Source organism: Trachymyrmex septentrionalis, unplaced genomic scaffold, assembly GCF_001594115.1.
Source record: "Trachymyrmex septentrionalis isolate Tsep2-gDNA-1 unplaced genomic scaffold, Tsep1.0 scaffold14, whole genome shotgun sequence".
In the NCBI taxonomy this organism is placed as follows: Eukaryota; Metazoa; Arthropoda; class Insecta; order Hymenoptera; family Formicidae; genus Trachymyrmex; species Trachymyrmex septentrionalis.
This window is the reverse complement of record NW_017304543.1, coordinates 2559178-2572974: the sequence shown is the minus strand read 5'-3', so window position 1 is coordinate 2572974 and position 13797 is coordinate 2559178. Positions and strand designations below refer to the sequence as shown.

Here is a 13797-nt window from a genome sequence, read left to right as displayed (position 1 = left end):
AATTAATCAAAATAAATTAATATATCCGAAAGATGTATGTGTAGTGAAGTCTAAACGAAATCATAAACTACTAATGAACCGAATACTTAAATAGTGATTTACATAATTGTATAGATTTGAAATTTCAATACATTTCGTAAAAATGTTTTACATTTTTCAATAAACGTTATGGCTAACAAACACTAACTAATCTCCAAAAAAAACTTTTAATAAAAATCTTTTTTACGACATAATTGTGCCAAATAAATGATTCTTGTCTATTTACTAAGACTTATTTTTTATTGTGCTATTTAAACTTATTATCATAACATAAAATTATAAATATAGAATATATCATCTTAAATTTTGATAAGTATTATAAATCGTCTAAAAAGATTTTATATACTTTCTACTATAAAAATCATCTAAAAAGATTTTATAAACTTTCTACTATAAATTTATAAATTTTTGATGCTATACAATAAAATGAGAAATTGTTAAAATCAATAATGTTAAGTTACCTTTCTAGTATATGTCATTACTTGAATGGCAAAAGATATTCTGTACTAAAATATATTAAAACTCGCTAAAATAATAAAGTAAAACGGTTAGTGCACTCAAGACCGTGCAAAGAGTTTTCGGAGTGCGAGGGATAAAATATGGCTCTTTATATATTCATCATATTAGCAGGCATCTTGGATATCAAGTGATTGTATTTTGTTATATGTATATAATATATATGATGTAATGTATTTAATATATATCCTTTAAATAATTGATTCCTTTTAGGATATATATATGTACTGGAGCCTTAATTTGCACAATAAAAAATTAAAAAATTAAAAAATATAGTCTATTTATTATTGCTATCTTTTTGTTATATTTACTGCGCAAAAAAACTTAAATAATTAATATATCCAATCAATAACTGCTTATTATAAATAAATCATCAGACAACCATTCCCAGATCGTACAATTATGTTATCATATACAAAAAGTTAAATATAATAAATTATTTTGCTACGCGAAAGATTACATAATATTTATTAAAACAATAAAGGTTTTATAAAATTTAATTATTGCATTATGTCTTTGCACCCTGAGTGCGATAATGTTCAATAATAATTATAAGCAATTTTTCATCTAATTATATTCAGTACTAGAATTTTAAACTAAAGGTAATTATGTTCGAAAAAGGCGTTATCAATGCTATTGCTCACGTCCTTGTATTATGTACATACCTATAATAAACGATAAAAACAAAATACAGCCACTACAAAAGCGGCAATGATGCGCTTTTCGAATGCAGTCAGTAAAAACTTTTCATTTTTTAAGCTTTTTGTTAAAATATAAATGTAACCATTAAATTAAAATACATTTATATCTGCGTATATTTAATATATCTTATTAACCAATCTATATTAAACAGAAATAAGAAGGAGCGTACAGTCACATACGCAAGATATTTCCGCAATAAGTCATATATTAAAAATTTTTTACATGTAAATGTTTCTTATCAAATTAGTTTACCGGTATCACTATAAAGGAAGATCAATAATGATCAAGGATATACCTTCATATTGATTTTTAACAACCATATTGAATATTAGTTCCGTATTTCCGATTGTCAGTGGCGGCGCTACAGTGATACCAGGAGTTTGGTTAGGAACCCTTACCCTCAAAATCCTCAAAAAACGTGGATGGAACATACGAGCTTATACGTAAATTAACATATTAATAACAATAATATTGACGTTACGAAAAAATTTTATTCATAAAAACAGCAATAAAAGAATCTTTAGCATAGTACGATAAAATCATATTTAACCATTTCATATGAAATGGAAGTAGAACAGAACGCAAATACCAGTAGTACCACGAAGCAGGAAGGGCCTGAAACAATTGAGCAAAAGTAAGAATGTAAATTTATTATATCATGTCCTCTTTTTCGATATATAGTACTTAATTTTGCGATGAGAAAAACTAATGAAAAATCGAAATCATGATATAGTTCAGAAAAAAAATCTTATTTTACCTTGATTTAATACTTGTATGTTTTCTTTCAATTAATTAATGATATTCACTTATTAAATATTATTATAATAGCATTAAAAATGTTTATGTCAAATAATAGTGCTACATATCCATATATTGATTTTGTTTAAAATTTTGAGTCATTTCAGTGAAACGTTAACCTTTGACTGATATAAGTTCATTGTATTACCTTATATTTATTTCATTATAGGATTTTGATAATTTTCGTAAAAGATTGGAAGTTATTGAAATGGAAAACAATCAGATTTTATTACATTATACATTATATTTTATTATTAAATTTATCAGGATTTATGTATCTCATTTCTTTTCTTACAGAATAATTGCTCTTGCACGAGAAAAACCTAAAGGTATTTCGGACAAGGATTTAGCTGCTTCGATACCTGATTTGCAACCAGCTCAACGAGCTAAGATTATAAATAAACTTCTATCTCAAGGGTACTTTGATCTTTTTAAGCAAGCAAACTCATTGTATTATCGCTTGAAAGATCCAACAAAACTTGCTAAGTGCACTGACAATGAAGAAAAAATAGTATATAAAATTATTGAAGAAGCAGGGAACAAGGGAATATGGATTCGAGAAATAAAAAATAAATCTAATTTGATGAATAAACCATTAGAAAAAATTTTGAAAAGTTTAGAAACTAACAAGTATGTCAAAGTTGTTAAACCTGTAGCAGCCAGTAAGAAAAAAGTGTATATGCTATATAACTTAGAACCAGATGAGTCTGTAACAGGTGGTGCCTGGTATCAAGATCAAGATTTTGAAACAGAATTTGTTGATGTATTGAATCAACAATGCTATCGATTTTTGGAGCAAAAAAGAGAAAAGACGAAAAATTGTAACACTGGACCTATCGCTGCAAGAAATATGACATATGCTTCTTCTAAGGATGTGTTGAAATATATTTCGGATTTAGGAGTGAGCAAGGTTGTATTTTTTACACGTTATTTAAAAAGTTTAAAATTACTGAAAAAAATCAATATTTGTTACTAAAAAAAAAATCGATATTTTTATAGGTGAAATTAACTGTAACTGACATAGAAGTGATTTTAAATACGTTAGTTTGTGATGGTAAAGTTGAACAGACGCTCACAAATGACGGAAATCATTTATACAGAGCAGTTCAACCTTTGTCAAACTCAATGGGATTGGTTAAAATCCCTTGTGGTTTGTGCCCAGTAAGACATTACAAATATATTATTATTATTTATTATAAAAATTATCGAATAAATGAATAAAATCGAATAAATAATCGATAATTAGCTTTTCTATGACTATAAACTATTAAAAAAAAACTTAATAAAGACCAATACAAGTCTAAAAATACACATATTTATGGTATAATTATCTTTTTTAACGGTTTTTAATTGCATACTGAATTCAATTTTAGCCAAGGAGAGCTTTAATATAAATAGAAACCAGCATACTGAGGAATAATTTAAGTGCATGAAAAACATAATTATAATTATATTATCATATTAACACATTCTGTTTTGAGTTCTTATTGACCTTGGTTTTTATACTTTTCAGAAATATATATTTAATATAATACATTAGTTTTTGTTTTTCAGATAAGAAAACAATGCCATGATGAAGGATCTATTACAGCTATCCAATGTTATTATATTAAAGAGTGGCTAGAATAGAGAACTATTTTGAAAATATTTAGAGGTATTAATGTAATATATATCTCTATATATATGTATATATATTAATCTCTATTAATATACTTAAATATTTTCTTACTACAAATAAAAAAGTGATAAAAATATATATATTTACAAATTTAGTTTAATACTTTCTTTTAAATCCTCTAAATTTTCTTATGTATGTTCTTATATGTTATTTGAATATTAAATTGGAGAGTAATTTAATTTGTAATAAATTAAAGTTTTATTGTAAATGTTCTCTATATTCTATATATTCAATTATATAAATATATTTTATATTCGATAGTAATATATGTAAGGTATGTTTTTAGCTAAACTTTTGCACGGTTCAATTTTTTCTTTCCGGGAAAAAAGAAGAGAAAGAAAGATGAACTGCAAAAGTTCAGCTAAAAAGAACAAGCGTATATGCGAATATATAAAATTTTTAGATGTGATATTTGATTCGTATTTTAACAAATCGAATTAAATCTAACTTAAATTTTGATAACCGATGAAACTTACAGGTAATGATTATTTAGCAACTATTTTTAATTATGGATTTTGGTACTCAATTTTTTTTTATTTTTCGAATCTTATTTAAATTGTGCTTAAGAAAGACTAGGGTTTAATTTAAAATATAATAGAGACGTAAGGTTTTCACGTACATTTTCGAAGTTTAAATACTTGAAACAATCTCAAATTGTCAGTACATTTCGAAACACATCTATGAAATAGAAAAAACAATACTAAAATAATAAAAAAATTGAATCACCAATAATTTTATGTAGCAGTCTGACGATAGATGGGTCCCATTTTGCGCATAACATTTATAAGTATCATTTGTTTTTATAATATTTGATAAGGATGAACTGATGTTTTCAGCGTGAAAACAGAATATACCCGATATATAAGTAAATTAATCGAATTATCCAATTCCTTGCCAGTGAAGGATCTCCACGGCTAGAGATGTGTGTTTAATTGTGTCGCTTTATTACTTTGGAAGGGAAGTCTAAGGAAATTCGAACGACTTTAGATAAAGGAGGACATCCAAATGGGAAATTCAAATGTACTCAAGAGAGACGTTATATCTGAGCAACTTTTGTTTTTTGAAGACGATAAAATAATCAGATATAAAGTGTCATGTCAGATAAAAATAATTAGATATAATATTATAGAAAATTTGAATATGGCTACATATCAATCTTTTTTTCTGTAATATCAAGATCTCTCGCACACTAACGCCAACTGAGAATGTGGATGGAAACTACGTAGGTATATCTACCTTTCTGACTTTTCTGCACTGCTGGTATATATGTAACGTCTTGTGGATATATCGCTGTACAATGTGTGTCCAATATGTCAGTCGAAATCTTGTTGGTCTCGTGACAAGCGCGAACCGAGATAGATGTATTTTGTCTGGGCTTGAGTGTTGCATCGTTTCAAATTTTTATTAGTCCACCGAGACTATTCATGCTTAATATCAGTATTTGTTGCCTGCATTTTAAATTTTAGTTGTTTCATACAACTAGTTTATAGCCAGATCGTAGCCGAGGTAGCTGCGAGTGTCAATCTGCCAATTAAAAGAAGAAAAAGAAATGTCCAATATGTCCATGCTATAACCAAAAACTTTAGATCACAAATATGCATCTATAATTATTTTTTTATATTTATATTTACGTAATTTATGTATATATTTTTATAGTTTGCTCAGTAATTATTCAGAAGACCCTACTTGGCTTTTAATTTTTGTAATTAACGTGTTTAGTATAAATTACATATAGTTACACAATGTTTTCAAACAAACAGATCACTACATTTGTCTATGACATAAAAGATTTTAATTTTATTGTTAAATCATGTGAGGAAAATGAATCTTTATTTGATAATATTTTGCGGCAAACATGGAAACAAGCTGAACAAATTAAAATATTCCGATATATTTTAAATATAAAAGATAGTAAAATATTGAAGGGAAAATACAAATTTTTAGCACAGGTATACTTATTGTTATGTAAAAAAAATATATGTTTTATATCTAACGCATAATGCAATGGCAATTTCAGTTAAATCCAGATAGAGCTCAATATAGACGTGCTCCAGAATCAATTACGTCTATGGTACAATCTTTTAGCTCTACACGTTTTAATTTCACTAAACTAACACAGCAAGAGATATTATTTGATATAGGAAATGGCGACACAAATGACATAATCGCAATTAATTCCAGTCCTTTGGAACAGAGTCATTGTTTATTTCTTGCAGAACGTTTAAAATGTTTACCACAAATCGTGACAGAGTATAGTCTTTGCAAAGTAATAGAATTATGTCTGTTAAGTAATTCATGGTAATCATTGTTGTGTTAGACATTTTTACTTAAAATAAAATGATAAAATAATATATCTTTTTTTTTTGCTTTAAGGTCTTTAAGGGCTTTTTTTAATGGTTTGTGTGCTCTTTCCTCTGTTAATCATTTACATTGGCATTTATATTATTTGAAATACGAGATGCTTCTTGAATATATCGTAAGTAATATTATATTCAATCATGAGTGAGTGAGTGAATGAGTGTGTGTATGTAAGAGATTTTCAAATATTTACAAATTATCGACATTTGTTTTAGAATATTTGCAGTTATGTATCTGGTGTACACTTGTTGATAGAGTATCCAGCAAAAGGGTTCTGTCTCAAATTATCTGATTTTAAAAATATTGAAAATTTCGCATCTCGTGCATTTGTTGTAGTGAATTATTTACAATTACGTCAAATGGCACATAATGTATATATTACACGAGCAAAATCAAAATCTAATGATGAATTGTATAATGATGTACGTATTTATATTTGGGTTCGAAAACCATTCACTGGTGTAAAAGACATAACTGCAATTCTACCTGGAGTTTGCGAACTCTTTGGACATTTAACAATTAGTGGTAAGGATCTATGTTTAATACAAAATTTCTCTTGTATAGAATTATTATATCATATATACATATATTTTAGATGAAACTGTATACAATAGTTTGACAGAGGATGATATAATTAATCTTCTTCATGATATTACGGAAGAGTGTTTTTTATTAATCAAAGATGAGCTTAAAAATGTTTTGGAAAAATAAATAGGAACTATAAAAATATAATGTGATAAGAATTTCTGGACAAATATATTTATATGACATTGTTTTCTGTGTTGATTTTTAAGTTAAATAGCAATAAAATTTCTATTCATATATTCCATATCTTTTAATTACATTATTTGTATTTTTAATTTTTTATTTTTTATTTTAATTCAGCTAAATAATAAATAAGTTAACGCTGCGATTGGCTGCGATATTCGGCGACAAAGCAAATATGTAGCACTTATGAATATCGGCCTAAAGTATTAGACGAACATTGAAATTAACCAATCCGGAGAAAAAAAACCAAATCAAAATTAGTAACCTTTGCTTTGATTGGTCAAATTCAATCTCAGTCTGATTCGGGCTGCAGATTTTCATGTGTAACAGCCATTACGCAAAATGGTGCAAGCAATTGAATATTGAATTCAATATATATGCAGGCATGGAGCAATATGGTTTCTCTAAATTAGTTTCGTGATTGGTTACCTGCGCTATAATAATATGTGAATAATTACGCACGGCCATTTTGTGCCGCTTATACTATCGGAGAGATCATAAGTTTTGATGTCGAACTCGTCTAATTTGGGGCGCTGCGCAATGTTTTCCCGAGTGTCGCACGTACGATTGTTTATCCGCCATTTTGTTCTGCTATCGTACGCGCAGTTTTCGGTAGCATTGTAGTCTATTTTAGGATGAATACACGCTACTGAAGCGAATTGGATCGTGCATCATTATCACTTTATCAATCTCCCGTACATTTGCGGAAAGTATTGTCGCTCGAAGAATGTGAGAAATCCAATTTCTTAAGATGTACCTGTGATGGCAACCCGTGACAAGTTACATCTGACCCAACTTTCCTGACTTTTGAGGCCAAATGACGATTACTAAATAAAACGAACGATTTTCGCTTCGTTCGTCACGTAAGTCTGACCAGGACATTTGCGGCATGTATGTACCAAGCGGCACCAAGTAATTAATATCTCTTTTTGTTTGATGCTCATGAAATATCGAATATGTTTTGAGAAATCGCTCTATATATCATAACTTCATGAATGTTTTTTCAATTTTCTGAACCGTTATTCGATTACCGTTCCCTTTAGGAAGAAACGGTGTCATAAATAAATTCGTTAATCTTATTAATCTTATTGCATTATCCTTTGCTTCAATTAATTTTATCGTTTGTATTCAGCAGCTGTTGCATGGTTCTTTGGTTTGGTTATATTAATAATATGAGTTATGTATCGGCTGTGTGTATTTCACATAAAATTATAGTTTTAATTTATTCACCTGTTAATTTGATAGTAAACATAAATCATGTACTTATATACGATAGAATATAAATTTGTACATTTATATATTACTTCGAAAATATATGTGAATAACCTTGTATACCAAGATACTTAAACATAATTTTGTTCTAATAGATTAGATAATTGCAAAAAGAAACTTATATAACATTATTCAAGTGAATTCATTCTTTAATGATTAAAGAAACATATTTTACCATAACACTGGGCTACGCGCATTCAGAAATACCACCTAGACTACGTTCCACTTGACGCTTGCTACTTGTGGAATCATTGTTTGTTAAATGTTAAACAAAACCAAATTATGCTTGTGGAATGTCAAGTGGAAGATATTCCTGAATGCTTTTATGTATTATTTTAGTCTTATTCATTGAATATTGAACATCAAATATTAATAAAATATTAATAAAATGATAGTATTTCTGAACATATAGCTCTGATTTTATATTTTTATGTAAAGTAAAAGAAATTATTATATTATATTAGATAAAATTTATTAGAATTAATTTTTATACAATCTTAGATTTAATTATTTAACATTTTTTTTGTGACTCTTAGCTCTAGCTCACTTGCTGCTTCAATTAAATTATGAATAATTTAATATTATGAACTAAATAATTTAGATACCATGTTAAACAGTTATTTGTAGAATGTTGAAGAAGTGTTATTTACATTTTACTTGTGACGATATTCAGAATTATTAAAATCCTTTAATTCTAACATTTTTTTAGTAATAATTAAATAAATACTTACGTAAATATATAAATAATAAATAAATATTGTGTATTATTGTATTGATGTAATTGATGGTCAAATTATGTTATCTATTTTATAATTAACGGTATACTTAGTTTTGTTAAATTTTGTTAATTTTATCTATATAAAGATGATATTTTTGATAATTTTTGTGTATTGTGTTGTAGAATGTCAGGGCAGAGTGGTGGACAACGAGTGTGTTTGGCCAGACTTAATGAACACTTGACATGCAAATTATGTGGTGGATATTTTATCGATGCGACTACTATTATAGAATGTTTACACTCGTGTACAGTATCTTTCTACTATATTACATATAACACTGTATATTCAAACTTTAACTAGTAGCTAGATACTAAGATCTTTAATGATTTTTACAGTTTGCAAAAGTTGCATTGTTAAATATTTGGAGAGTAACAAGTATTGTCCAATCTGCGAAGTACAGGTTCACAAAAGTAGGCCACTATTAAATATACGTCCTGACCATATATTACAGGATATTGTTTATAAACTAGTACCTGGATGTTATCAAAGTATGTTTTTTTTTTTAAGAGAAGAATTTAATTTTTTATCATATTATATGTACGAGATGGTAACAATGATGAAAACATTATTTCAGACGAAATGCGACGTCGGAGAGAATTTTATTCAAAACATCCAGAAGAATCTATTCAAACAATATCTCCTGAGGCTCGTGGAAAACCTATAGAATCGTACATATATTCTCCAGATGAATCCCTCAGCTTGTCCCTGGAATACTCTGATCCTTGTACAAAAGATTTAAGTGAGACGAATACTGGGAAATCCATTTTAAGGCGATATTTTCGATGTCCTGCAGCAGTCACAATATTCCATTTACAAAAACTAATAAGAGCCAAATATGGCCTTGGTGATGTAAATAGAGTTGATATAATGTACGAAGAGGAGCCATTATGCAGTAGTTATTCATTAATGGATGTAATGTATATCTATCATTGGAGGCGGGTACGTATTTAATTAATTTAATATTGAGTTCAATTACGATCTGTGCATACATATTTATAGTAATATTGTATTTATTGTATTCCAGAAAGTACCATTGCACTTAAGTTATAGAATATTTGAAACATCTTCAAAACGCCTGAAATTATCGGAAGACAATGCAAACTACAAGAAATCATTAATGGATGCTGGCATTGATTCTATAGAAATAAAGGATGAGGAATCGTTAAAACGCGAATGGAAAGAGGTGCAATTAAAAATATCGGAAACAGGAGTAATGAGTATAACCGATATATCGAATACAGTACACAAAAGGGACATCGAAACTTTACATGATGAGAAAATTTCAGAAGAAACTATAGCCTCCATTGCGGAAATTAATAAAGCAGATTCGGTGATAGAAACTTGTGGTATACCTAAATCTGTAGAAATAATGCAATCTACTTTGATCATTGATCCAGAATTAACGAAAAATCCAATCTTTTCTGATCCGAATGATGCATTCCTTGTTACGAGTGACGTTAAGTTTATAAACGAGAATTTATCAACTAAGAATTGCATGCCACTAACAACCAATCAGCACAATGGAACAACAAAGCAGGCAAATGAAACAAGAAATTGCACCGCTTCTGCAAAATCGCAACAAGATACACAAGAAGTAAAAGTCCAAAATCAAACTGTTAATATCGAAGACAAATCTGAGACAGTTTCACAAGAGCAAAAGGTTATTGATCAATCGGCAACACAATTTACAGAGCAGAAAGTAGTTGAAATTAAAGATAAAGAAGAGATAGACGCACATGCGGAAAAGATGTCAATAAATAATAACAACAATAGCGCGGATTTTCAGACTGAATCTCAGAAGGAATGCATTAAAAATTTAAGTGAAGCAAAAATGGTAAGTGCTGGATCAAAAATTGACGCATTGAGCGCGAAATTACAATTTCAACCGAAAGTAGGTCAAGTTAATAACACTTATTCCAAGAAAGCGCCGAAGGAAAAACGAGCGATGCTTCAGCAAGGTACAAAAAAATCCGATATAAAATCAACTGAAGATACAAAACTTACTGATGCGAAAGCACAAACAAATTGTGAGAATATAACGAGTAAAGTATCAGTTTCGGTGGCAACTTCTTCACAAAAATCAGTTGTGTCTACTACGGTGGCATCTCAAAATATTTCGGATTCTTTGTCAGTATCTGATAAACAAAAAACTCTCGATGAGAAGAGTAATCCAAGTATAAGTATTGATTTGCAACAAGCTTTGAATTTATTGGAACAGAGAAACTCGCCTGTACTAGCATCGTCAGAGTCTGCTCCGAGAACGAGTCACACCGCCGGTATGATCAATCAAAGATTACCGAACAATATAGTCACGATGAGTGAGAATATTGTGTCTGCTGTACCAAACGTCTCTACAGCCACGATTAGTCAGGCAACATCAACGTTTCCCTACGTTTCGCTTCACGACATCGTAACTAACTCAGCCGTCCTAAAATCAGCATTAAAAAATTCCAGTAGCATATCTCAGAAATCGTTAGGAACATCGCCCATTGCTTGTTCAACATCCAACAACCAAATATCGCCGATGCCTCAATTCAACATGCAAACGTCACCTATGAATATGTATTCTATACCTACGTCGCTAAAGAATAACTACAGTAACGTAAGTCAAGATATAACTACTGTAACGGCTACATCCACAGCAACGATTACGACGGCGATGTCAAAACCAATATCGACCGGTGCATGCCCGATACCTCCATGTCCGGATGCAATCCCTATATCTCTGATGAAACAAATATCCATGCGTAAGCAGGATATGGCCGCAAAGGGTACCAATCTGAATGAAATTTGCGCAAAAATCGGTTCCAACACGATCGGTTCGAAGATCAATGATATCTGCGCAAAGATAGGAGAAAATTCAAAGGAGAAGAACAGGGTAGATGCGTATAGTAAGTCGGAAGTGCCAGATCTGCTTAGAATAAGCGCGAAGAAAAATTCTTCGCCATTGTTACCCAATTCAGATACAGCGTTGAAGCATATACCGAATATCCCAAATGTACCAGTGTACACTCCAAGTAGCAATGCGACAATGGAGAATAAAAACACCAAGCCTGCCTTACCTACGTCTACATCTGCCAATATGCTGGCGGTGTCAACGTCTTCGGTACCGGCGTCGTCTCATGCAAACCAGAGATTAGCGCCTCTCAAGAAGCAGAACCAATCGATTGGATACAAAACGTTGCGCGATCCACCTAAGTCTTGGAACCCTACATTGTCAAAAAATAATTACGTAGCGGCAAAGAATCAGGCAAAGGAGATGCAAAATCAAACTCAGACTTCTATGTCCGAGAGTACAAACAAGCAGATCCCATCTAAACCGGCTAAGATCTTTAAAATGCGAAACATGCCACGATACTTGGGTAATCCCGCATCAGGTGTAAAGCCCATGTATGGGGTCGTAAGCGATACGAAGGAGAAAGATCAATCGACAACCAACACGAAGGGTGCTACTCTCAATATGATGAAGATCGATCCTAAGACTTTGTCGCCCATCGTATCGACGATTAACTCATCGATCGTTTCACCACCACTTTATTCGCCGAACGCTCGAAGCTATCAGAATACCCCGTTCTCACGGGATATATGTCGAAACACTGGCTCGCCTATATCCCCAAGAAATTCTCCGGTAAATATGTTGTCGACCAATCCATTCATACCATCTCCCACGCCCAATACTAATCCTCGAATCATATATTCTCACTTTCCGTCTCCGTTCCCAGACGCAAGCCGATTTCCGAATCCTTTGATACGATCACCCATCGGTATTCCGCCTCCTAGTGCCTTCCACAGTAGTCTACCGCCTTCAATCAATAAACTGTATCAGCGATCGAGTTATATACCGCAGACTACTGGTTACGCGCCAGTGGTTGGCCAACCGCCGACGGTACAGAGAATACCACCCAGCACACATTCATCCTCGCCAAAGTCGCCCAAAGCCTCGTCGCCGAGTTCGATCTCGTCTACATTCAACCTTGGGAAGGCGGAATCGCAGTCGCCAATCACATCAACGGTGGACAATGTCGCGCTACTTCTCTCTAAGAATGTAGCTGTACCAGTGTCTGTGTCACTGCAACGAGAACTTAACGCATTCAATCTATCCAAAACTGGCGGTTTGTCACCAAGTCCGACGTCCAACATTATTAAAACATCGTCCACGATGGACACGAATGATGCCGTTGAGATGCAGCTCGCTAAACCGAATTCTTCTTCGCTCAACTTGGCGGTTACGACAAACGCCGAAGTATTCGAGAAATCGAGCTTGCCAAGCAGCGTTAATGAACGAAAACAAGGTAAAGAAACGGAGGCGCGAAAGGTGCAGGAAACCGTGCGCTATAAAGAAGACAGTTCCAAGGCGAAGCTTACGGAAGCGAAATGCAGTGTAGAAGTTGCTGACAACGTTGCGAGCCTGCACGACAAAAAGGAGAAGAATCAAACAGCCAAAATCAACGGCGATGTTACAATAGAACAATTTGCAAGTAAGAAATCTAAGGAAGCTGATAGTAACGACGAGAAGAAGACAACAGCAGAGACGACCGAGCGAGATGGCCAAGTAGAACGGTCTTCACCCAAAGAACGGAATAGTATTCCGAAGATTAACACACAAGCCAATATCAATGACTCGTCAGCAGACGGTTCCAAGAACGAAGATCTCTGCAAGAGCGGTGAGCAGATACAGGGTAATAAATCTGAAGTACAAAAAAATAAGGCAGAGACGTGATCGAGAGAGGATTAATCGTCTTTAGATGCGAGTCGTAAAAATCTTGCTGCGCGTATCAGTTGCATTTAATTCGAGATAGCGTGGCTTAAGTGTAAGATCAATCCTGAACAAGCTTATACATAGCCCATATTCTGATGTTTACTGCCAGTAATTCTAATGTTTCCAAC

The 13797-nt window shown here is 31.6% G+C and overlaps 3 protein-coding genes across 4 annotated transcripts; all 3 read left to right on the top strand.

Moving 5' to 3' along the window:
- Positions 1–1635: 1635 nt before the first annotated feature.
- LOC108745581 (probable DNA-directed RNA polymerase III subunit RPC6) lies at positions 1636–3684 on the top strand. Its single transcript, XM_018481811.1, has 4 exons — positions 1636–1891; positions 2353–2965; positions 3055–3216; positions 3610–3684. The coding sequence occupies exons 1-4, from the start codon at positions 1821–1823 to the stop codon at positions 3682–3684; spliced, it is 921 nt and encodes a 306-aa protein (XP_018337313.1). The 5' UTR covers positions 1636–1820.
- An 862-nt stretch (positions 3685–4546) lies between these two features.
- LOC108745622 (GDP-D-glucose phosphorylase 1) lies at positions 4547–6804 on the top strand. 2 transcript variants are annotated; one of them, XM_018481894.1, is made up of 6 exons: positions 4547–4753; positions 4911–4955; positions 5751–6031; positions 6107–6209; positions 6307–6616; positions 6687–6804. In XM_018481894.1, the coding sequence occupies exons 1-6, from the start codon at positions 4739–4741 to the stop codon at positions 6800–6802; spliced, it is 870 nt and encodes a 289-aa protein (XP_018337396.1). In that variant the 5' UTR covers positions 4547–4738; the 3' UTR covers positions 6803–6804. The 2 variants fall into 2 exon arrangements, with proteins under 2 accessions (XP_018337396.1, XP_018337394.1); XM_018481892.1 differs by lacking the exons at positions 4547–4753; positions 4911–4955 and adding an exon at positions 5476–5682.
- Positions 6805–7216: 412 nt separating this feature from the next.
- LOC108745621 (mucin-5AC-like) lies at positions 7217–13791 on the top strand. Its single transcript, XM_018481891.1, has 5 exons — positions 7217–7722; positions 9033–9154; positions 9246–9398; positions 9485–9849; positions 9935–13791. Exons 2-5 carry the CDS (start codon positions 9034–9036, stop codon positions 13628–13630), a joined length of 4335 nt encoding a protein of 1444 aa, XP_018337393.1. The 5' UTR covers positions 7217–7722; position 9033; the 3' UTR covers positions 13631–13791.
- The last annotated feature ends 6 nt before the right edge of the window (positions 13792–13797 follow it).